Source organism: Mastigoproctus giganteus, chromosome 2 (assembly GCF_048544385.1).
Source record: "Mastigoproctus giganteus isolate SK-2022 chromosome 2, ASM4854438v1, whole genome shotgun sequence".
In the NCBI taxonomy this organism is placed as follows: domain Eukaryota; kingdom Metazoa; phylum Arthropoda; class Arachnida; order Uropygi; family Thelyphonidae; genus Mastigoproctus; species Mastigoproctus giganteus.
This window is the reverse complement of record NC_143576.1, coordinates 147929472-147955150: the sequence shown is the minus strand read 5'-3', so window position 1 is coordinate 147955150 and position 25679 is coordinate 147929472. Positions and strand designations below refer to the sequence as shown.

The 25679-nt window shown below is 38.9% G+C and overlaps 1 protein-coding gene across 1 annotated transcript in view; it reads left to right on the top strand.

The window, feature by feature from the left end:
- The first annotated feature begins 7650 nt into the window (after positions 1 to 7650).
- LOC150089648 (threonine synthase-like 2) overlaps positions 7651 to 25679 on the top strand; it is a 44094-nt gene continuing 26065 nt past the window's right edge. The window contains exon 1 of the mRNA XM_090368711.1: positions 7651 to 7716. Coding sequence (XP_090224837.1) covers positions 7684 to 7716 — 33 coding nt within the window. The 5' untranslated portion in view covers positions 7651 to 7683. The remainder of the gene's footprint in view (positions 7717 to 25679) is intronic.

Genomic DNA, 25679 nt, shown 5'->3' with positions numbered 1-25679 from the left:
AGGTGGCATATTTATTGGTCTGTAAATAAAGCAAATGTTAGCCTTCATAAGAACTCGAAGACAGAATGGCTGACGCTGAGTGAAATTTCTGCAGTTGTTTTGCTGGTAACATTAAGAGTGAAAATAGAATAACTAGTTAACAATATGATGAGAAAAGATTGCAGAATGTCAGTCAAGGTCCATTACTTGCACTTTCAGTGAATTTCTTCAGATCAAATCTAGGCAACATTAGTGTGAAAAGCATGGGGAAAGATTTCACCAGGATATACACTCAATGGAGATGCAGTACCAAGGAAGGTAGGATGAAATGGGATGAGTGACTATATGTAATTCTCTGTTTGAGTGATGAAACTGGCCATTAAACAGACTTCAAATATACATTTTTAAGGAATTTCTTTTTTTTTTTTTTTTTTTTTTTTTATTAACCCAAGGAGGGTTTCAACTGTGCAGTAGCTAAACATTGTTAAAAAAAAAATCTGAAATAGTATTAATGCATATTTACTTCTTTCATTTCTGGGCAAACTGTTGATGCTATTCAAAAACTAAAGTCATAATCAGAATTAGTATACCCTCATAAACATAAAGGAATACACATAAATAGATAAACCTTTTTGAAATATTTGTTACTTACACTTGTTTTTCTCTCAGTGGACGCAGAAGAAAATCTCATTTTAATCAGTTTAAACTGATTTTATGTAATATTCCAACATATAAAAAATAGTTTAGTGATATTGATAGCATGTAATGTTATATAAATTGAATATATTCATTTTTATAGAAGAACTGGCTCAATAAATAATAGGCCTTTTTTTTTAACCAATTAATTTCATTTTATGCCTGTCCATATGTAAAAATGATGTCACTCCATGATCAATATCTTTTTCTTTGTCCTTGAGGCAGGCTGCAGTATTTTAATTCATGGACAATATGTCATCATCAATAACTTACCATGGACAACATGTTGTCATCATCATCTTAGAAATAAAAACATTAAACTGTTGAACAGTAATATTAGTAGTAGTGACAAATGATGCAAGAAAGCAAGCTTATACAGCATCAGCCATAAAAAAAAAAAAAAAAAACAATTTCCATATCACTTGCCCATTCCCTCTAATAGTTTTTCTAGTTCTTCCTTGAATTTATTTAAACTACCCATTTCTACAACACCAGAGAGAAGTTTGTTTTTATGGTCAACTACTTGCTAGCTGAAGGCAAATTTCTATACATCTATCATGCAACCATCCTTCCTCAGTTTGAATTTATGCCCTCTCATGTGTATAGTCTCAGCAAGAGAGGAAGGATTTCATCAGCATCAAACTTATCAATTCATTCAAAGCCTTAACACCTCAATCAGATCTCCTTCCAGGTGCCTAGTCTTCAGATGCTGCAGTTTGCAGAATTGAAGCCTATCATGATAAGTGCCCCCTTTTGTTTCTCAGGACAGGGTGGATGCCCTCGAAGGAAATAAATTGAGGGGCCCATCAAGCTCTCAGCTGCCCACATCAACGCCAGAGCTTGCACTTGGTCATCAGGCAACACAGAAGCAGCCCCCTAGGCAGAATGCGCTGGTCCCACAGGAACTAGTAGTTGTTGGTGACTCTATTGTCAGGGAAACGGGGAACATACTTTGTAAAAAGGATAGGTGGAATAGGACCAGGGTATGTCTGCCAGGGGCAAAGGTTGATGACGTTGTAGAGCGGATATCATCTTTTAAGGGCACAAAAGGTGATATAGTTGTACACGTTGGCACTAATGATATTAAGAGTAGGAGACCGGCGGAATTACTTAGCAAGTACAGGTCACTGTTGAAAAAAAGCCGTGAATTAGGGTTGAACTTGAAAGTGTCTGCAATTCTGCCCAGACACGATAGGAGGGAGTATATGATGAGAGCCTTGTCGATCAATTCGGCCCTGGAGGGATTGTGCAAGGCTCAAGGGGTAGAATTTTTTTCAGCCTGGACTGTACTTGTTAACAGGAGAGATTGCTTCTACAGGGATGGGATACACTTAAATAGAAAGGGTGCAAGAATTTTTGCTGATGCTGTCGAGGCAGTGTTAGGTGGGTCGGAAAACTGCTAGTTGGGGGGGATACAAGGACTAATAGATTAACAGTAGCCACTGGCAGAGGTGGAAGTGATTCTTGCACTGCTTCTATTGAAATGAGCAGAAGTCTGAAAAACAAGATGCAGGATATTTCAGAGACTGCTGGTAGTCATTGCGGTACAAGTAAACACATGGGTTGTGTTAGGGTAGCTAAGAATAGAAACAGGTGCATGTATACCTGCGTGTACACCAATGCTAGGAGTTTGGTAAATAAATTTGATGAATTTGAGGTATTGCTCAAAACATCAAAGGCAGATATTGTTGGGATATCAGAGACGTGGTGTCACACAGATATAAGTAATGCGGAACTGGAATTTGGGGAATACAATGTGTATAGAAAGGATAGACAGGACAGGAGGGGAGGAGGGGTTATGCTATTAATTAAGAAACACATAAAGTCCAAGGAAGTGAAGCCAGTCGACATCGATGGACAGGGCAGTGTCGAGTCAGTTTGGTGCGACATAAGCATAGGGAAATCAAAATTGAGAGTAGGAGTGTGCTATAGGCCTAATGACTCTGATGAGTATAATAAGATATTGTACAGGGAAATAGAGTGGGCCAGTAAATCTGAGAGTCTTATAATGGGGGACTTTAATTTCCCAGATATTGACTGGAATTTGTGGGTTGGTCACTCGCACACTAGCAAGGCTTTTGTGGATTTATTGGATGATTGTTTTCTACATCAGCATGTTCGTGAGGCAACAAGAGGGAGCAATACTCTTGATCTGATTATCAGTAGTGATTCTTCATGCATTAAGAACCTGCAGATAAATGAACCACTAGGTGGCAGTGATCACAGTGTGTTGAAGTGGGATTTACTCAAGGAGGTAACTACCATCAGAGGTAAAGGGAAGGGTTTTTGTTTTCGTAAAGGCGACTATGATGGTCTGAGACAGTATTTAAATTCTATACAGTGGGACCAACTGATGATGTTACCAACAGCAAACTCAAAATGGGAAGCATTCAAGGAACTAATCTTGGAGGCTACCAGGCTTTACATACCAACTAAGAAATATTGTTCAAGGTTTAGGCCTAAATGGTTGTCAGATGAACTAATGAGACATGTGGCAGAGAAGAAAAATGCATGGGATACATACAAATTAATGGGTGACATGGAAGCCTATGATAGATATAAGTTGGTCTGTAACCAAGTCACAAAGGAGATTAGGCAGGCAAAGGCAGACTATGAAAAATCCTTGGCAAAGGATGCAAAGAAAAACAGAAAAGAGTTTTTTACATACTTGAACTCGAAAAGGAAAGGGATGAATCAGATTGGTCCACTGGATATTGATGGTTCAACAGTTGAGGATCCTGCTCAGGTGGCTAACAATCTAAACGAGTATTTTGCATCTACATTCACGCATGAGGAGTTATTCAGGAAGGAGAATGATGTAGGTAAAGTAAACATTGGCAGTGAGCTGGATGATTTTGTAATAACTGAGAGGAAAGTGGAGGAGAGATTGTTGAGGATAAACATAAAAAAGGCACCTGGGGTGGATGGGATCTATCCAGTTATATTAAAGGAGGCAGCAAAGGAAGTATGCAAACCCCTAGCCATAATTATGAGAGCTTCTTTGGACTCAGGGGAGGTGCCCATAGACTGGAGATGTGCAAATGTAACCCCAATTCACAAAGGAGGATCAAAGGCTGACACAAGTAATTATAGACCTGTTAGTTTAACTTCTGTTCCAGGTAAATTAATGGAGGCACTGGTTAAAGAAGCACTGCAGGATCATCTAGACAAGAATTCAGTTATAGCTCAGACGCAGCATGGTTTTGTTAAGGGCAGGTCTTGCCTGACCAATTTGATTGGATACTATGATGTAGTCACAAAAGAACTGGATGCAGGGAATAACTTTGATATTATATATTTGGATCTTAGAAAGGCTTTTGATACTGTTGCACATGGAAGACTGCTGCACAAATTGGAGCAGTGTGGCATTGGAGGCAAATTGCTGCTATGGATAAGGGGATGGTTGAGTGGCAGAAGACAGAGAGTGGTAATCAATGGACACTGCTCAACGTGGACTAATGTTATTAGTGGAGTTCCTCAAGGTTCAGTGTTGGGTCCGTTGTTGTTTTCGGTGTTTATGAATGATATTGATGATGGGATATCAAGTTTAATGTCCAAGTTTGCAGATGATACAAAGGTTGGCAGGGTCGTTAAGGACAATACTGACGCTATGCTGCTGCAACAGGATCTGGAAAGGTTGAACAGATGGGCTGAGAGGTGGCAAATGAGGTTTAACATCGACAAATGTAAAGTGCTGCATATGGGAAACAGTAACCCCAGAGCAACGTATCAACTCTGCGGTACTACACTGACAGTGGTGGAGAATGAAAAGGACCTGGGGGTAATTGTGCAGGCAGATATGAAGTTCTCTGAGCAGTGCAGACGAGCTGCAAGAGTAGCGCATGGTGTCTTGTCAATGATATACAGGAATTTTTCTAGCAGGGATAAGGAGGTGATTATTCCCTTGTATAAGGCAATGGTAAGGCCACATCTTGAGTACTGTATACAGGTCTGGAGGCCTCATTTCAAGAAGGATGTAGAGCTGCTGGAACGGGTACAGAGAAGGGCAACAAGATTAGTAAATGGAACAAAGGGTTGCTCTTACGAAGAAAGGCTTAAGTTTTGCAAATTACAGAGTCTGGAGACTAGGCACCGGCGAGGTGATCTGATAGAGGTGTATAAGGCTTTGAATGGTTTGAGCATGCTCAATGCCAATGGGATTCTTCATCTTTCTCAGAATAATCACCTAAGAGGGCATAAATTCAAATTGAGGAAGGACGGATGTCGGATAGATGTGCGGAAATTTGCCTTTGGCCAGCGGGTGGTTGGTTGGTGGAACCGACTTCCATCACTTGTTGTTGAAGTTGATAGCCTAAACAAATTTAAAGCTCAACTGGACAGGTATTTCGAACGAACGGAGGGGTGAAATGGGAGTGGTGTGTTTTTTTTTTTTTTTTTTTTTTTGGCTGATGCTGAATAAGCTTGCTTTCTTGCATCATATGCCTCTGCTAATGCTAATGCTAATGCTAATCTTGTTGCTTCTCTCTGCACCCATTCCAACAGGCTCACATTCTTCCTAAAATGAGGTTTACAGACCTCATTTTAGGAAGAATGTTTGGGGTCTTTTTCATTCCCCACTATCCTGAGTGTAGTACTACACAGTTGCTATTAATCTGGGATTACTGCTACCCTTATGCAGTACCTTGCGTTTGTCAATGTTAAACTTCAATTGCCACTTCTCAGCCCATCTGCCTAATTTTTCTACATCTTACTGCAGCAGCATGCCCTAATTACTGTCATTAACCATTCTGGTAACCTTTGTATCATTTACAAACTTAGACATTAAGGCTGATATGTCTTCCTCAATATCATAGATAAATACAGAAAACAAAAATAAGTGGACCCAACACTCAACCCAGTAATAACATTAGCCCTAAAAGAACAGTGTTCATTAAAAACCATTCCATCTTCTCCCACTCAGCAATTACTTTATCCATAGCAGTAACTTTCTGTTAATGCCACACTGCCCCAATTTGTACAGCAGTCTTTTATGTGCAACAATATCAGAAGCTTTTCTGAAATCTAAGTACAGGGTTCTCTGCTTATTGTGATCATAGATAATGTCATCATTCATGTAATGTTATTGCTTTTATGAAGTCCTGATCAGGCATATACATAGAAAAAAAATGACATTTATAATATTCAGCACTCAGTTTTTGTTATCACTTTTTTGCCATACTGTCGTTTATGCACATGCAGTGGAAGTAATCATGATTTTTTCTTGAACTTCAATGTGTTGCATGTCTAGTACATAGTAAAGCATTAACCCTTTGCTAATTCTTGATTTTACTATTTTTGTTATTTGTTTTTGGTTTGTATAGATTTCCAGAAACACCAAGAATGTCATTGATGACTTTCTCAAAGAAATAGTGGACAGCCAAATTAAAGTATTTTGTATTGCTTGATTTTAATATTTTCTTTTTGTTCACTTCCACTTGTCTCTTTCTGTTATTGGGAGAAAACCCACCTTAGTGCTCTTCCTGTCAGATGCATCTTACGGTCCGTCACATTCAACCATCTGGTCAAACTCTCTGACAGTCACTCTCCACATCGAATATATCATCTGATTTATTTAGTTTCTTAGGAAATGAAGCAAATATTGAAAAACTTTTATTGTATCTAAAATATATTGGCTTGTACAGAGCATATAATTTAACATCTCTAACGATATGCTTCTTGTGAATAAACGATGAACAGACACGATTTGGCCTTAGTAGCCCTCGTGTTATTAAACCCAATACCAACAACAACTTCCACTTTTTTATATACACATTACCACTTGGCTTTAATAAACAAAATTATTTTTTGCATCCAGTTCCTTTGTTTTTTATATTGTATTCAATCTGATTGGTCAGACAAGATTGCCCCTTAACAAATCCTTGTTGTGACTTCAGTATAACTGTATTCCTGCTAGATAGTCCTACATTACTTCTTCACTCAGTAACTCCATTTATTTCCTCTGGAACACGTGTCAAGCTGACTGGTCTGTAATCACTCATGTTACCCTTTGATCCCCTTTATAAATTGATGATGCATTTGCACATCTCCAGTCCATAGCAACCTACCTTGAATCCAAGGATGCTCTCATAATTAGGGCTAAAGGTTTGCCATCCTTTGTTGCTTCCCTTAGTATAATTGGATAGATCCCATCCACCCTAGGTACCTTTTTAATGTTTAGTATCAGTAATTTCGTTTCCACTTTCATTTGAGTTATCACAGTCATTTTGCTCCCTGTTTGAATTTGATAAATGCCTGGTATCTTCATCCTTAAAATATATTCCTCATGTGAATTAAATGCAAAATGCCTATTCCCTTTTGGTCCAGTCATGTTGCTCCATATAAATAATGCTCTATTTTTTTTTTTTTTTTTTTTTTTTTTTTTGTTTCTCAAGAAGAAACAGGTGGATAATACTTCTTGGTAGGTATGACTGATCCAAAGTTCCACATCCCATTCTACTGTATTTATATAAAATGACATATAAATAATATGCTTTTTTTTTTTTTTTTTTTTTTTTTTTGTAATAGTTGAAGGATGTTCAGATGATATTGATGAAGTTATTTCTAGCTGCTTTACTAAAGAAGAATTCGTAAATAAACATAATTTGTGCTGTTCAAATTCTATCAACTGGGGTCGGATTATTGTTCAGATTACACACTTCTTCTATATCTACTTTAAATTATGTCCCCTTATAAATGAGACTCTGGAGTTTATTGTTCCTACTGGTGGATGTGGACATCTTACTGGTAAGATTTATTTCTGTTTAAAAGCATTTTTGTAAAAAGAAATTTTCATCAACATTATTGTTGTGTGTGTGTGTGTGTGTGTGTGCGCGCGCACTGCACGTTCATTTATAACTAAAGAATGTGATGTCTGGTTGTCACCAAATTTTGAGACAGGTTGAGAATGTATAGAATAATAGGATCTTTGCTGCTTACAGTGAAAGCCCAACAGACACATCGAGTAAATGACAGATGAAGGTATAACAGAAACCATTAGAAAAAGGACAGATGGGAAAAAATATACAGACACTAGACAAAAAGGTGATCACCTGTGTTATTTAGGGCATATAACTAATTGAACATGTGTATCTTCTATGCTTGTTTGCTTACATCACTGAAATTAGAGTATACAATTAACCAGTTTTTTCTGTTACAAGTATATGACCTGTTATTGAAAAAACAAGCATTTCCACTATGAAAGATGGTTCATAGAAAAGATGTTAGTGAGCAGCAAAAAAGGAGTGATAGCATTAGGACGTTTTAGCATTAGTAGAGACTTACGATGCAAGAAAGCAAGTTTATGCAGCATCACCCAAAAAAAACCCCTCCCATTTCATCCCTCCATTCATTCCAAATGCCTGTCCAGCTCAGCCTTAAATTTATTTAGGCTATTAGCTTCCACAACAAAAGATGGAAGCCTGTTCCACCAGTCAACTACCTGCTGGCTAAAGGCAAATTTCTGCATATCTATTCTACAACTATCTTTCTGCAATTTGAAATTGTGCCCCCTCAGGTTCTTAGTCTGAGCAAGACGAAGAATCTCACCAGCATTCAGCTTGCTCAACCCATTCAAGGCCTTATACACCCCAATCAGATCACCTCGCAGGTGCCTACTCTCCAGGTGCTGCAATTTGCAGAACTTAAGCCTTTCTTGGTAAGAGAACCCCTTTGTTCCCTTCACCAATCTTGTTACCCTTCTTTGTACTCATTCTAGCAACTCTATATCCTTCCTAAAAGGAGGCCTCCAGACCTGTACGCAGTACTCAAGGCGTGATCATTTCCTCATACAAGGGGATAATTACTTCCTTATCCCTCCTCGCAAAATTCCTGTATATCATTGACAAGACCCCATGACCTACTCTGGCAGCCTGTCTACACTACTCAGAAAACTTCATATCTGACTGCAGAATTACCCCAAAGTCTCTTTCATTGTCCACTACCTTGAGTGTAACACTGCATAGTTGGTACATTTCTCTGGGGATTACTGTTACCCATTTGTCAACGTTAAACTTCAGTTGCCACTTCTCAGCCCATCTACCCAACTTTTCCAGATCCTGTTGCAGTAGCATACTGTCATTACTGTTATTAACAACCTTGCCAACCTTTGTATCATCTGCAAACTTTGACATTAAGCTTGATATACCTTCATCAATATCATTGATAAATATACAAAACAACAATGGGTCCAACACCGAACCCTAAGTGGACACCACTAATTACATTAATCTACATCGAGCAGTACCTTGACCACCACTTCCTGTCTTCTCCCACTCAACCATCCCTTTATCCATTGTAGTAACTTTCCCTTAATGCCATACTACTCCAATTTGTACAGTAGTCTTCCATGGGCAACAGTATCAAAAGCTTTCCTGAAATCCAAGTATATGATATCAAAATTATTTTTTGCATGCAGTTCCTTTGTGACATCGTAGTATCCAATCAAATTGGTCAGACAACACAGTTCCTCTTCATGCATTTAAGAATCTGCTGGTAAAGGACCCATTGGGTGGTCTTTTACCAGCAGATTCTTTTACCCACTGGATGGAAATAAATGGGATGCTTATAAATTATCAGGTGATACAGAAGCCTATTGTAGATATAAATTAGTATGTATCGGTCACAAAGAAGATTAGGCAAGCTGAGGCAGATGATAAGTCTCTGGTAAAGAATGCAAAGAAAAACAGCAATGACTTATATGCTTCTATTAACAGTAGAAGGAAGAGGTTGAATTACATTGGACCACTCAGTGTCTGTGGGTTAACTGTTGATGACTCTGTTCAGGTTGCGGACAAATTGAATAGGTATTCTGCATCTACACTCACACACGAGTAATTCTTTAGGGAAGGGAATGTCAAAAGTTTATCAAACTCTAACAAGGAGCTAAATGACTGTGATAACTGAAAGGAGATTGGAGGAGAAATTGTTGAAAATGGACATAAAAAAGGCACCTTGGATGGATGGAATCTATCCAGTTTTATTAAGGGAGGCAGCAAAGGAGGTAAGCAAACCCTCAACCATAATTATGAGAGCATCCTTGGATTCAGGGGAGGTCCCTATGAATTATAGATGTGCGAATGTATTTCCAATTCATAAATGGGGAACAAAAGGCAACATGAGTAATTACAGATCTGTTAGAAAAAAGTCTGTTCCAAAGAAAATAATGGAATCACTGGTTAAAGAAGTAATGAAGGACCATCTGGACAGGCATGTAATTATACTGCAACCACAGCATGGATTTGTTAAGGGGCAGTCTTATCTAACCAATCTGAAAGGAACTGAATGCAAAAAAATAATTTTGACATCATATACTTGGATTTCAGGAAGGCTTTAGATACTTTTGAACATAAAAGATCACTGTACAAACTGTAGCAGTGTGGTATTAAGGGCAAGTTATTGCTGTGAATAAAGGGATGGTTATGTGGAAGAAGACAGAGTGGTTATTAATAGGTGTGGCTCTTTGTGGAGTAATGTTATTAGTGGAGTTCTCCAGTGCTGGACCCATTGTTGTTTTCAATATTTATCAATATTGATGAAGGTATATTAGGCTTCATGTCTAAGTTTGCAAATGATACAAAGGTTGGCAGGGTGGTTAATGACAGTCATCAGGGTGAGCAGCTGCAACAAGATCTAGGAAAATTGGGTTGATGGGCTGAGAAATGGTAGTTGAAGTTTAACATTGACAAATTAGCATTAGCATTAGTAGAGGCATTTGATGCAAGAAAGCAAGCTTATGTAGCATCAGCCAAAAAAAAAAAAAAAAAAACCACTTCCACTTCACCCCTCTGTTTATTCGAAATACCTGTCCAGCTGAGCCTTAAACTTATTTAGGCTATCAACTTCCACGACAAGGGATGGAAGTCTGTTCCACCTACCAACCACCCGCTGGCTAAAGGTAAATTTCCGCACATCTATCCTACATCTGTCTTTCCTCAATTTGAATTTATGCCCTCTCAGCTGATTATTCTGAGCAAGAGGAAGAATCCCATCAGCATTGAGCATGCTCAAACCATTCAAGGCTTTGTACACCTCTATCAGATCACCTCGCTGGTGCCTAGTCTCCAGACACTGTAATTCGCAAAACTTAAGCCTTTCTTCGTAAGAGCACCCCTTTGTTCCATTCACTAATCTTGTTGCCCTTCTCTGTACTCGTTCCAGCAGCTCTACATCCTTCTTGAAATGAGGCCTCCAGGCCTGTATACAGTACTCTAGGTGTGGCCTGACCATTGCCTTATACAAGGGAATAATCACCTCCTTATCCCTGCTAGAAAAATTCCTATATATCATTGACAATACACCATGAGCTACTCTTGCAGCCCGTCTGCACTGCTCAGAGAACTTCATATCTGCCTGCACAACCACCCCCAGGTCCCTTTCATTCTCTACCACTGTCAGTGTAGTACCACAGAGTTGATACATTGCTCTGGGGTTGCTGTTTCCCATATGTAGTACTTTACATTTGTCAATGTTAAACTTCATTTGCCACCTCTCAGCCCATCTGCTCAACCTTTCCAGATCCTGTTGCAGCAGCATAGTGTCAGTAGTGTCCTTGACAACCCTGCCAACCTTCGTATCATCTGCAAACTTGGACATTAAGCTTGATATACCATCATCAATATCATTTATAAATACAGAAAACAAAGGACCCAATACTGAACCCTGAGGGACTCCACTAATAACATTAGTCCACGATGAGCAGTGTCCATTGATTACCACTCTCTGTCTTCTCCCCCTCAACCACCCCTTTATCCATAGTAGCAATTTGCCTCCAATGCCACACTGCTCCAATTTGTGCAGCAGTCTTCCATGTGCAACAGTATCAAAAGCCTTTCTAAGATCCAAGTATATAATATCAAAGTTATTCCCTGCATCCAGTTCTTTTGTGACTGCATCATAGTATCCAATCAAATTGGTCAGGCAAGACGTCCCCTTAACAAAACCATGCTGTGTCCGATCTATAACTGAAGTCTTGTCTAGATGATCCTGCAGTGCTTCTTTAACCAGTGCCTCCATTAATTTTCCGGGAACAGAAGTTAAACTCGCAGGTCTATAATTACTTGTGTCAGCCTTTGATCCTCCTTTGTGAATTGGGATCACATTTGCACATCTCCAGTCCATGGGTACCTCCCGGCATATGGGTAGCACTAAACCCAGAGTAACTTACCAGCTGTGTGGTCCTATACTCAGGGTAGTGGAAAATGAAGAAGACTTGTTGAAGTCAGACATGAAATTCTCTGAGCAGTGCAGACATGCTGCTAGGACAGCTCATGGGGTTTTGTCAATGATATACAGAAACTTTGCTAGCAGGGATAAGGAGGTGATTATCCCTTTGTATAATGCCATGGTCAGGCTGCATCTTCAGTACTGTATACAGGTCTGGAGGCCTCACTTTAGGAAGGATGTAGATCTGCTGAAATGGAATCTGCTAGAAGAGCAATCAAATTTCTGAAGAGAACAAAAAAGGGTGCTCTTACCTAAAAGAACTTCAGTTCCTCAAATTGCAACATTTCGAGATAGGCAGTGCAGAGATATCTGATTGAGGTGTTTATAGCCTTAAATGGATTGATTAAGCTAAATGTTGATGGCATTCTTCCACTTGCTGAGAATACACATGAGGGGACATAAATTAAAGTTAAGATTGTTGCAGGATAGTTGTGCAGAATTTTGCCTTCAGCCAGCAGGTGGTTGATTAGGCCTGATGTAGCCGAGTGGTCAAGAGCACAAGTGCAGTAGCACACACTCTTTGAGTGGACCGGGATTCAAGCCCGTGACTACTAAATACGATTAACAATTTGTATTGATTGATTGATTTATTGTAAACTCCACTGACCTGGTGGTCATGCTGGAGTATAAACAAGAACATTATTGGAACAGGCTTCCGTCTGTTGTGGAAGTGGATGGGCTGAATAAATTCAAGGAAGACCTAGACAAATTCTTGGAGGGTACAGATGGGTGAACTGTTTTTTTTTTTGGCTGATACCTATATAAGCTTAAATCTTTCATAATTTGCCATTACTACTGCTAGGTATCGTACAAGCTGGTGGTGGGTTGGTGATGATTTGGAAATGAATCAGGCTAGCTCTACACATATCTTGGATGGTCAGGTTGTGCCTTTTGCCAAACATTTGAGAGTCATTTATGATTTTGATACTCCTGTATTACAGGATGACAGCTGTTTGGTATATAGCACCTCTACTGTGTTAAACTGGTATGAGGAATACAAGGGAATGGTGGGACATTTAAATTGACCAGCCAAGTCACCAGATTTAATATCTGTGGAGAACATATGGAACCTACAGGGAAATGATAATGAAATGGATATGTAATTGATAAAGTTTTATCATTCTAGTGTTGTTGCCAATATTTTTCAACAATAAATATGTAACATCCCAACTGTAAATATTTTGTTGGTTTTAATTGCTACCTACTCAGTGTCAAATTTAAATTGATATTTATTCATGTATATATAACCTGAAAGTCATAGACTTATGTAACAAAATTTTATGAGTTGTCTTTGAATGTTTGTAATCTAGTGTTATTTATTTTGTTATAAGTCCTTCTGGCCATTTGCCACCAGGGCAGGTCACTCTTCCCTGACAGTGTAATTTCTTTAATGAACAACTAATAAAGTGATGTTTATCTATTTATTTATATATCTGAAGTTACTTTCAGTTTCTTGTTTCTGGTGTACTGTGGTGTCACTCTTATAAATAACTGCTGTAATTATACACTCCTCTGATTCCTGTGGTCATCCTGTAGTATAAACACAACATTTATTTATTTATTTATGACACTAAAAACTAATATGCCTTCTATAAAAGCAAAATCAAAGGTTGTAGTTTTGCTTTTGGTATCATTTCAGCAGTCTCATGCACTTTGCTGTCATGATGACATGTTCTTATAGTTTTGATAGTTTTAGTGTAACAGTAAACATGTTTTTTGTAATAGCAGACATGTTTTTTATAATAGCATTGGTTGTGGCATAGTAAATGCATAAAATTTTGTTACCTAAGTAACAAAATTTTATGAGTTGACTCCTCAGTGTTAACCCAAACTGAGGGGTACTCCAAACTGGTGGGACAAAGAAGAAAACATGATTACTTTTGAAGAAAAAATAAAAATAGTAAGAAGAGTTGAAAGTGGTAACATTGTGGCACCTGTTGGCTGTGTTTGGATTAGCATGCTAATAATTATGCATAATGTTACACACTACCTAGTCAAATGAACCAATCCATTCATCTAAGCAGATGGCCAATATTTTGAACAGTTACTATAGGTGAAACTACATAAACAGCAAGGCACCTCCATAGCCAGGTGGGCAGGAGCAGCAGTGCATAGCACACACTTCTTAATTAGACCGGGGTTCGAGTTCGTAACCACCAAATACGGAGGATGAAGAAAGGTCAGGGAATGACCACTGCATATCCCCGGAGCAATATGGCTAATGCTCCTAAAAAAATAAATAAATAAAAAAAAACATAAACAGCACATTGTAATTGTGCCATTTATCAGTGTAATGTACAATGTAATCTTTTCCTTAATTAAAAGATGTTTTTCCCCAATGATGAAATGCACTTACTCCAGCATTTCTGCCATTCTTCAAAAACATGGTGGAAGCCATTTTTTGACATGTGATTGAGAATTACCTCTGATGTCTTTACAACTTATTCTTTACAACGCTTTCATTGCAGCTCCTTCTTTAACTTTGAAAAAAAAAAAATCACCGGGTAACAAGGTCGGAGCTGTAGGGTGGATATGAGGAACACATTTGACATTAAGTTTTCATGAACAACCATATTACTTGCCATATCTAGCTGAGCTGTGGAATTTAAGACCAAACCAAGCATCATCACATAGCAACTGTGCAATTGAATTGTGCACACATTGTGACCTTGCCAGTCGGTCAAGTTTATGCCTGTTCAGTCTTGCATATATAACAATGAATGTGAGGTCTCACACTGTCATGATGCAGCATTCACACACCTACATGCAGTTGTGATCATTTGCAACAAATGTGATCCTGCAAAGTGTGCAGTACAGTTTTGGAATAAGGTCCCATATCGGTCATATTACATGGCACAACATGCTGGTAAACCATCCCTTGAATGTCAAAAAAAAGAGATGACCATAACCTTTCCTGCAGAAGTCACAACTTTTACTTTTTTCAGTGTTGGTGATGACATAGACTTCTAAGCAGAGCTTTGTTGCATACTCTGTGTTGAAATGATGAAGCCATGTCTCATCTGTCATTATCATTTTTTGACAGGAACTCACCTTCTTTAGTAGCCATCCGTTGCAGCTCCTGACAAACCTCCATGCCAACTTACCCAGGTGTGAGTAGTGTTGGAACTCAGCATGCATAAACACATGTCATATACAAATAGTCATAGAGAATACCATGCATGCTTCTTACGATATTCTCAACATCTCTGTGAGCTGCCTTACTGTTATACAGCAAGCTTCTCTCACAATTACAGAAGCAGTGTTTATGGTTTCTGTGGTGAAGCAGTGGTTAGAGCTCTAGGACCACCAATTTTTGTGATTGAATCATGTCCATCTTTAAATATTCTGAACCACCTATGAGCTGTGTTATATGGAAATGTAGATTCACCATAAGCTTCTTTTAATTTTATATGCTTCAGCCGATGAGATGGAAACAAAATTTGAGAGCAGCATACTGTTTCTTGCGTGTCATGTCCATTGTTACATATGCAAAACAGAATAGGCATAAACTTGATCAACCAAGGTCACACAGTGTGCACGATTCAACTGCACAGTTGCTATCTGATGCAGTTCAATTTTGTCTTAAATTCCACATCTCAGCTAGATATAGCAAGTAATATGGTTGTTCGTGAAAAATTATAATCATTCTTTATTGACAAACAGCCATATATTAAAAATATTGATGCATTCTAGAAAACATAAGTAATAGGCCAAACTGAACTTTGAATAATGTATTTTATTTTTATTATATTTCCATTGTTGTACATTGTAGGCAGTTTCTTAGCTAAAAAGATGGGTCTTCCAGTAAGTCTTGTTTCAGCTGTTAACAAGAATGATAATGTGAAGCGTATAATAACAAATGGTAACCTTACGTGGGAAGCTCCTGTAATACAGACACTTGCTGTAGCAATGGATATACAGGTATTGCACTCATTAATGCAGGAAGCATATTAAGATGATCATTTTGGAATAGTTTTGTGATTTAATAATGAACGTAATTTTTTTTTTTTTGGGGATAGACAAGGGGCATTTGAAAAGTTTGTGTCCTAAGTATGAAGAGTTTCTTTGAAGAATCTGGTAACATGTTACTGTTTAACATGTCTACTCTGGAGTAGTACACTTTTGCCACCGATGCTACAATGCATTGATTTCAGCTGTGTGAAAAGTTTCTTCTGAGTCTTCAGGAATGCATCCACTGTAGCAACGACATCACTGCCAAAATGGATGCCAGCCAGGTATTTTTTCAAATTAGGAAATAGGTGAAAGTCTGATGGTAGTATATTTGTTGCATATGTAGGATGGTCCAAGATTTCGAAGCCACACTCAACACGGTGCAACCATGGCAGTGACAGACTTGTGAGCAGGCATGTTGTCCTGGTGGAACAAGACTGTTTTGCTGAGTTTTCCTTAGCATTTTGCTTCAATGTTTTAATGCAAACACCTTACAACTTTTGTGTAATATGCTCCTGATTGTCTGGCCTTTCTGAATGTAGTCCACTAGTAACACTCCATCAGCATCCCAAAAAAACAAATGCCATCACCTTGCCAGCAGAAGGAATCAACTTGATTTTCTTTGGAGAAGAAGAAGAGCTGTGTTTCCACTGTTTGGACTGCCCCTTTGTCTCTGATTGAAAGTGGTGTACCCACATCTCATCCATGATCACAAACCTTGCAAGGAAATTTTCTGGATCTTCTTGAAAATGATGCAAATGTTCACTTGACTTGACAACTCTTGTGCATTTTTGATCTGCTGTCAAACCCATTGTGCTGACCCTTTTTCATAGCGAGAACCTCTGTTATCATGTGGTACATACGTTCAAATGAGGTGCCCAAGATGCTGGCAATGTACTGAACTATCACTCATCACCAGATCATTGACATTGCAGGTCTTCCATAGTGTGAATCATCTTCCAGGTTCTTCCTCCCTTGTTTAAATTCTGCTGCCCACGTCTTAACCATGAAATAAGAAGGGATCCTCCCCCAGTGATGTAACCATATGTGTGCCGACCGGGCTAGCCGCGTGGGTAAAGTGCCTGCCTGGGTAACCCAAAGGTCGTGGGTTTGAATCCCGCCTTAGTCTTGGATCAGAGTAAATGCAAAAACTTTGGGAGGTGCATTATGGCCACAGAAGCTGATGCGCCAACAACTAACAAAAAAAAAAAAAAAAAAAAAGTAACCATATGTTCATGAATTGCCTTTGGTGTTAGTCCATTTTCTCCCAAATACTGGATGTCCATCTTTTTTTATTAATACAACTTTGTTGACTTGAGGATCTGTAATTAAAAAAAGACATTATCGAAGCTGCATGAAACTTGGCGGGTTGCTGTGTGAAGTAGAGAAATTTTTAACACTGTACCACTACTCTTTCATTATAAAGGCTATGAACTTTTCAAATGCCCCTCCTATATATTTTTTGTATATCATGCTGCTGATTAATTTCTTGTTACTTGAAACTTCGTCAAGTATATACATCCTTCATGTAAGTATACACATGTGAGGACAGGCTTTAAAGTAATGCCAGTTATTTCATAACCTAAACACTAGGTAGTATAGAAGTTCCAACTAACTTATTGTAACTGCTAGTTTCAGTTGTATGTGCTAACCAAAAACTGTTGTAGCATTTCTGTGTGCTAACGAGAAACTGTTGTAGCATTTCTGTGTGCTAACTAGAAAATATTGTAATGTTTCAGTGTGCTGACTAGAAATACTAGTGTTTCTCTATCTGTTGTTCATTGTTTTAAAGGGAAGCATGTTTGAACACATGGATCAAACAACATGCAGTTATTAAGTTTCTGATTTCCAAAAATGTTAGACCTCTTGATGATTACTAGACACATTATAAGATTGATGTCAACGTTGTTCATCATTGTTTATTGGTGGATTTTATGAGCCCTAAGTAGTGAGGTTGTTAAAGGTATTGTCATTGATCAGAGATGAAGCAAACAATCAGTAACATTTATTGATAAAGTGTGGAAACAAAAAGCACTTGAACTTGGTGATCACTGGATCAAACAGTCAGATATCAGTGCAACTTTAGGCTAACGAACATGTTCAACACTGTCTGAGGTAGGTTATAGAAAGATATGACTCAATGGGTAGAAGAAGGCTTGTAGAGAAAATAAAAAGACAACTAAGCTGAAGCTTGTCAACATCTTTTATCTTGTTTAAAACATGAAAGAAAAGAATGTGTTTTTAAACGTTACAGATGAATCCTGGATTCATTCCTATGACCTGGAAAAGACACTCCAAAAAATTTCTCAATAAAATTATCAGAAGTACTAACTATAAAAGTTTGAAATTACCAACCTCCCTCAGGAGGCTAGAAATTTTAATTTGAAATCTGAACAGATCATAAAACATTCTCACACAAAAAAGCAGCATCTAATGTTAAAAATGCAAAAGTGATTGCACCCACACCTCCCCAAGCAGACAATCCTGTTCTCCCTACTATTTGTAGATGATCCCATGGTACACAGTGATACAGCAGTGGTGGAGTCTGATGTACTGCACAACTGCTGCATGCCAACAACCCTCCTTTACTTCCCATTTCTTTCCTTGGGAAGTCTTGTGAGAGAACAGTTCTCCAAGGAATTAACGTAAGCAACCTAAATGCTTGATCGTTGGAAGAAGATAGTATCTTCCAATGACCTGTAGTTGGTCTCAAGGCATGTTAAGAAAATGTCACCATACAGCTTGCCTTAAATTAGTTGTAATAGATCCTCTTCAGAGGATGAAATATTGGTATACTCCAAGCAGAATTGAAAAAAAAAAAAAAAATGATACTGTTTCCAGAAATTAAAAAAGTTTAGACCTGTCAGGTTGTGTAGTACCACTTTTGTTACAACTAGGGATGGTACCACTGCAGGATTAAAGGAAATGGTAAGTGAATACATCAAACTATCAAGGTTAATTATGAAGGCTTATTAGATTTAGGGAGGAAGGTGAAAAGCTATCAGAAAATCATGCCATTGCAAACCAAATTGGACATTTTAAAAAGACTGCATTTGGAAGTGTGTTAGCTTTATGTAATAATGTGAATACAGCATACATATAAGGTTTTCTATAATTTTAAAGTAAGCTTTTTTGCATTTTCTTAAATGTATGGGTTAACAAGTAAACACATGGGTTGTGTTAGGGTAGCTAAGAATAGGAACAGGTGCATGTATACTTGTGTATACACCAATGCTAAGAGTTTGGTAAATGAATTTAAGGTGTTGGTCAAAACATCAAAGGCAGATACTGTTGGATTTTATCAGATACGTGGTGTCACACAGATATAAGGAATATCTTCAAACAGGCCTATGGGGCTGGGAATTTCCATACTATAATAATTAATGATAAACACCAGCCAAGAAATTAAACTGAAAATTTACTATAAAATAAATAAAATAACATACGGTGAAATGTGATGAAAATAAAATACAATGATTAAATTATAGTTACAATATGGTTAAAATATAGTTAAAAGCAATAAAATTATCTAAAATAAACTGGGTTAAAAGCGATGAAACCTGGAGCTTTCGGAGACTGCCGTCTCCTTCTTCAACAGCATACTACTAGTGCTAAGACACATCCTTAAGTAGCAGGTCCATGGTCCATTTACCTAAGCTGATGAGATACGGGTTAGGGTTGCGGCTATTTTGAGTCAGACCAGGACAGCCCATTCTAATCTCAGTCATAAACATGAAAGAGCATTAAGACAACTTAGAAAAGATGAGGATATCATAATGTTACCTGCCGACAAAGGCAGATCCACAGTGGTACTGAATAAGGATGATTATTGTGCAAAAGCTCTAGATCTTTTACAGGATAGCAACATATATAAAGTTACCCATCGAAATCCGTTAGCTGGTTTGGAGAGACAAGTCAACAACATCATACAGGGATGGCATAAGGCTGGTAAAATAATCAAAGAAGTTTATTGGTCTCTTCATGCCTCAGGTTGTCGATTACCCCGGTTTTATGGCCTCCCAAAGATGCACAAGGTCAGCATTCCGTTGAGACCTATAGTATCTTTTGTGGGTAGTCCCATTTATGCTTTATCTGGATTTTTAGCTGGAGTCATCTCTCCTATAGTGGGACGCTCCAGTTTAGTAATCAGGAACAGCAAGGAATTTGTGAACTTTATAAGAAGCCAATCTATAGGTGAAGACTAACTCATGATTTCGTTTGACGTGGTATCCTTGTTCACATGTATCCCCATTGAACATGGGGTGCATTGTGTAAGATCGGCCTTGGAACGGGATGATTGCTTTAGTGCTAGATCTTCATTAAGCATTGATGATATTTGTAAAGGTGTTGAATTTTGCCTCGCAAGCACTACCATGGTGTTTCAAAAAGTTATGTATAAGCAGGTCCATGGCACGGCCATGGGTTCCCCCATCAGTGCCATTGTGGCCAATTTGGCAATGGAGGAACTGGAAACTAGGGTTTTTCATCAGTTGGATTCCCCATGCGCGAGTGGAGGAGATATGTGGACGATACCTTCACTATTTTAAAAAAGGGAAAGGAAGATGAGGTGCTCAATTTACTCAACAGCTTTTCCACATTTATACAATTTACCTCGGAGGTGGAAGAAGCTGGGTCCCTCCCGTTTCTGGATGTCTTGGTAAGCAGAGATGGATCTAGATTAAAAACAACGATCTATAGAAAGCCTATGTGCCGTGGCCAATTTGTTCATTATAGCTCAGCACAGGCTTATCATCATAAGAACAGTGTAGCCAGGGCATTGTTGAATAGGGTGGAGACCCACTGTAGTACCCCTGAAGAAAAGGAAATGGAAATTTGCATAGTCACAGCAGACCTCAGGAAATGTGGATATCCCCAGAGGGTCTTGGACAAATATATTCACAGGGCTGAGTCCAATTGTAGGGAGTTGCCTGCCCCTGTGGCTACTGCATACATTCCTTACTATCCGGGCCTTTCAGAACGCATTGTACGGGCATTGCGGGAGTGCCAGACTCGCTGTATGCAACTTCCGGGTCGGAGGTTGCACACAGTGATATCCCAAGTTAAAGACCCCGTAGCCCAGGACCATACTAGCAATGTGGTCTACGAGATTAAGTGCCCGGATTGTGAGGATTGTCTTGTTTTTTTTTTTTTTTTAGGAGCATTAGCAACTAAGGCCATATTGCTCCGGGATATGCGGTGGTCATTCCCTGACCTTTCCACATCCTCCGTATTTGGTGGTGACAGCCTCGAACACCGGTCTAATCAAGAAGCGTGTGCTACGCACTGCTGCTCCTTCCCACCTGGCTACTGAGGCGCCTCAGGAGTGTTATGTGGGGGAAACAGGGTGACGTTTAAAGGACCGTCTGGGGGAACACACGACCGCTATCAAGACTGCTAACTATGCAAGGTCTGCTGTGGCAAAGCATTTCTGGGAAAAGCAGCATCGGATCTTCCCTGAAGACGCGGTCATTACTGACCGCGCCCATGGATTTTGGGAACGCAAGTGGCTCGAGAGCTTGCGAATCGGTTCATCCAGTCACAATACTATTAATAGGGACAGGGGGATCCGCTTACACCCCCTGTTTGAGGCAGTTGTCCTCAGAGGGATGACTGTTTCTGTTTGACACGCTCCCGAGCCACTTCCGTTTCCGATATGGGCATGGAGAATGTAGATCATGTGTCTGATGACCACGTGCATGAGTGCCATGGACCTGCTACTTAAGGATGTGTCTTAGCACTAGTAATATGCTGTTGAAGAAGGAGACGGCAGTCTCCGAAAGCGCCAGGTTTCATTGTTTTATCGCTTTTAACCCAGTTTATTTTAGATAATTTTATTGCTTTTAACTATATTTTAACCATATTGTAACTATAATTTAATCATTGTATTTTATTTTCATCACATTTCACTGTATGTTATTTTATTTATTTTATAGTAAATTTTCAGTTTAATTTCTTGGCTGGTGTTTATCATTAATTATTATAGTATAGATATAAGGAATGCAGAACTGGAATTTGGGGAATACAGTGTGTACAGGAAGGATAGATAGGATAGGAAGGGAGGAGGGGTTATGCTCTTAGTTAAGAAACACACAAAATCCAAGGAAGTGCAGCCAGTCGAAATCGCTGGACAGTGCAGTGTCGAGTCAGTTTGGTGTGACTTAAGCACTGGGAGATCAAAATTGAGAGTAGGAGTGTGTTATAGGCCTAATGACTCTGATCAGTATAATAAAAAACTGTACAGGGAAATAGAGTGGGCTAGTAAATCAGAGAGTCTTATAATGGGGGATTTTAATTTCCCAGATATTGACTGGAATTTGTGGGTTGGTCACTCACACACTAGCAAGGCTTTTGTGGATTTATTGGATGATTGTTTTCTACATCAGCATGTTCGGGAGGGAGCAATACTCTTGATCTGATTATCAGTAGTGATTCTTCATGCATTAAGAATTTGCAGATAAAGGAACCACTAGGTGGTAGTGATAACAGTGTGCTAAAGTGGGATTTACTCAAAGAGTAACTACCATCAGGGGTAAAGAGAAAAGTTTTTGCTTTCATAAAGGCGACTATGGTGGTCTGAGACAGTATTTAAATTCTATGCGGTGGGACCAACTGATGATGTTACCAGCAGCTAATTCAAAATGGGAGGCATTCAAAGAATTTATCTTGGAAGCTACTAGGATTTACATACCAACTAAGAAATATTGTTCAAGGTTTAGGCCTAAATGGATGTCAGATGAACTAATGAGACATGTGGCAGAGAAGGAAAATGCATGGCATACATATGAATTAATGGGTGACATGGAAGCCTATGATAGATATAAGCTGGTCTGTAACCAAGTCACAAAGGAGATTAGGCAGGCAAAGGCAGATTATGAAAAATCTTTGGCAAAGGATGCGAAGAAAAAAAAAACAGAGTTCTTTACCTATGTAAACTCTAGAAGGAAAGGGATGAATCAGATTGGTCCACTGGATATTGATGGTTCAACTGTTGATGATCCTGCTCAGGTGGCTAACAAACTAAATGAGTATTTTGCATCTACATTAATACACAAGGAGTTATTCAGGGAGGGAAATGCCAGAGGTGTATTCAACTCTGGCAGTGAGCTAGATGATTTTGTAATAACTGAGAGGAAAGTGGACAAGACATTGTTGAAGATAAACATAAAAAAGGCATCCAGAATGGATGGGATCTATCCAGTTATATTAAAGGAGGAGCAAAGGAAGTATGCAAACACTTAGCCATATTTATGAGAGCTTCCTTGGACTCTGGGGAGGTACCCATGGACTGGAGATGTGCCAATGTGACCCCAATACACAAAGGAGGATCAAAGGGCAATACAAGTAATTATAGACCTGTTAGTTTAACTTCTGTTCCAGGGAAATTAATGGAGGCACTGGTTAAAGAAGCACTGCAGGATCATCTAGACGAGACTTCAGTTATAGCTCGGACACAGCATGGTTTTGATAAGGGGAAGTCTTGCCTGACCAATTTGATTGGATACTATGATGTGGTCACAAAGGAACTGGATGCAGGGAATAACTTTGATATCATATATTTGGATCTTAGAAAGGCTTTTGATACTGTTGCACATGGAAGACTGCTGCACAAATTGGAGCAGTGTGGCATTGGAGACAAATTGTTGCTATGGATAAAGGGTTGAGTGGGAGAAGACAGAGTGGTAATCAATGGACACTGCTCTTTCTGGACTTAGTGGAGTCCCTCAGGTTTCAGTGTTGGTCCATTGTTGTTTTCTGTATTTATAAATGATATTTATGATGGTATATCAGGCTTAATGTCCAAGTTTGCAGACAATACAAAGGTTGGCAGGTTAGTTAAGGACACTAATAACAATACGCTGCTGCAACAGGATCTAGAAAAGTTGATCAGATAGGCTGAGAGGTGGCAAATGAAGTTTAACATTTGACAGATGTAAAGTACTACATATGGAAAGCAGTAACCCCAGAGTAATGTATCAACTCTGTGTTACTACATTGATAGTAGTGGTAGAGAATGAAAAGGACCTGGGGGGTAATTTGTGCAGGCAGATATGAAGTTCTCTGAGCAGTGCAGATGGGCTGCAAGAGTAGCTCATGGTGTCTTGTCAATGATATACAGAGATTTTTCTAGCAGGGATAAGGAGGTGATCATTCCCTTGTATAAGGCAATGGTCAGGCCACACCTTGAGTACTGTATACAGGTCTGGAGGCCTCATTTCAAGAAGGATGTAGAGCTGCTGGAACGAGTACAGAGAAGAGCAACAAGATTAGTGAATGGAACAAAGGGGGAACACTTACGAAGGAAGGAGGCCCCTCCATAGCCAGGTGGGCAGGATTGGTAGTGCGTAGCACACACACTTCTTGATTAGACTGGGGTTTGAGCCTGTGACCACCAAATACGTAGGATGCGGAAAGGTCAGGGAATGACCACCGCATATCCCCGGAGCAATATGGCCTTAGTTGCTAATGCTTCTAAATAACAAACAACAACAAACGAACGAAGGGAAGCTTAAGTTTTGCAGATTACAGTGTCTGGAGACTAGGCACCTGTGAGGTAATCTGATTGAGGTGTATAAAGTCTTGAATGGTTTGAGCATGCTCAATGCTGATGGGATTCTTCCTCTTGCTCAGAATAATCACCTGAGAGGCCATAAATTCAAATTGAGGAAAGAGAGTCGTAGATTATATGTGTGGAAGTTTGCCTTTAGCAAACGGGTAGTTGATTGGTGGAACAAACTTCTGTCTTTAGTTGTGGAAGTTGACAGCCTAAATAAATTTAAGGATGAGCTGGACAGGTATTTGGAACTAACAGAGGGTTTAAATGGGAGCTGATGCTGCAAAACTTGCTTTCTTGCATCGTATGCTAATATATTGTATTTATGTTCTATTTCATAATGTATGTATTTAAAGTTTATATTTAAAAATTTAAATGTTTCTGCTATATCTCTCTCTATACGTTAAAAAAGTTTTCCTTCTAGTGATATTTATTCGAGCCAGAATGGGAGAAGAGAGCAAGAAAATTACGTCACTACAAATACAATTATTATTGACAACTGCATCCACAACATTCACCACCTTGTGCACGTGCATCATTTGATGTTCCATTGTAACATTTTTTGTACATAAATGAATTTGTAAAATAGTTTAGTATTTTATAAATATTTTAAATATTTGTATAATTTGTAAATATTTCAGTTAAATATTTTAATCCTCTTTCAGATGCAACAGTATTCCTCATGCATTATGGAACCCAAAGCAAAAGGCCTTTTCCTAAGTGACCTGTGTAAATGCAGGTAAATAATTAAATAGTGTTATTTATTCCACCTTGAGAATGCCGGGCACTACAAATGCACAGGTAAATAGTGACATAATGTTTTTTTGTCTGGCGGCACCAGGGGTCTCCCTCAACTCTGCATTTTTGCTCTGTGTAGAATATAATACTCTGCTTAAGGCCAGTGTGTGTGTATTTTGTGAAATATTAGTGTGGTTGTGTTGTTCCTCTGGCCACTTAGCCTGGGGACCTGTGGCAAGCCACTACCCCCCCCCGGTTTTTATCACCGCCATGGTGAGGCAGGCCAGGACACATTAGGAGAGAAGAAAGCTCTGGCAGGGTGAACCCTGGGGTAGCTAAGCATTCAAGGAGACCCTAAAAAAAAAAAAATATATATATATATATATATATTGAAAAGGAGATAATGGGGAGATAGGAAGAGGGTGGGATAAAAGGGGTAAAGAACAAAGGGGGCACTTGCCTGATTTGAAAGGGGAGACAGTAAGGGGACTCCTGGTACAGATACCCATCCTGGACCAGAGGGTGGAAGTTGAAAGTGGGTGGT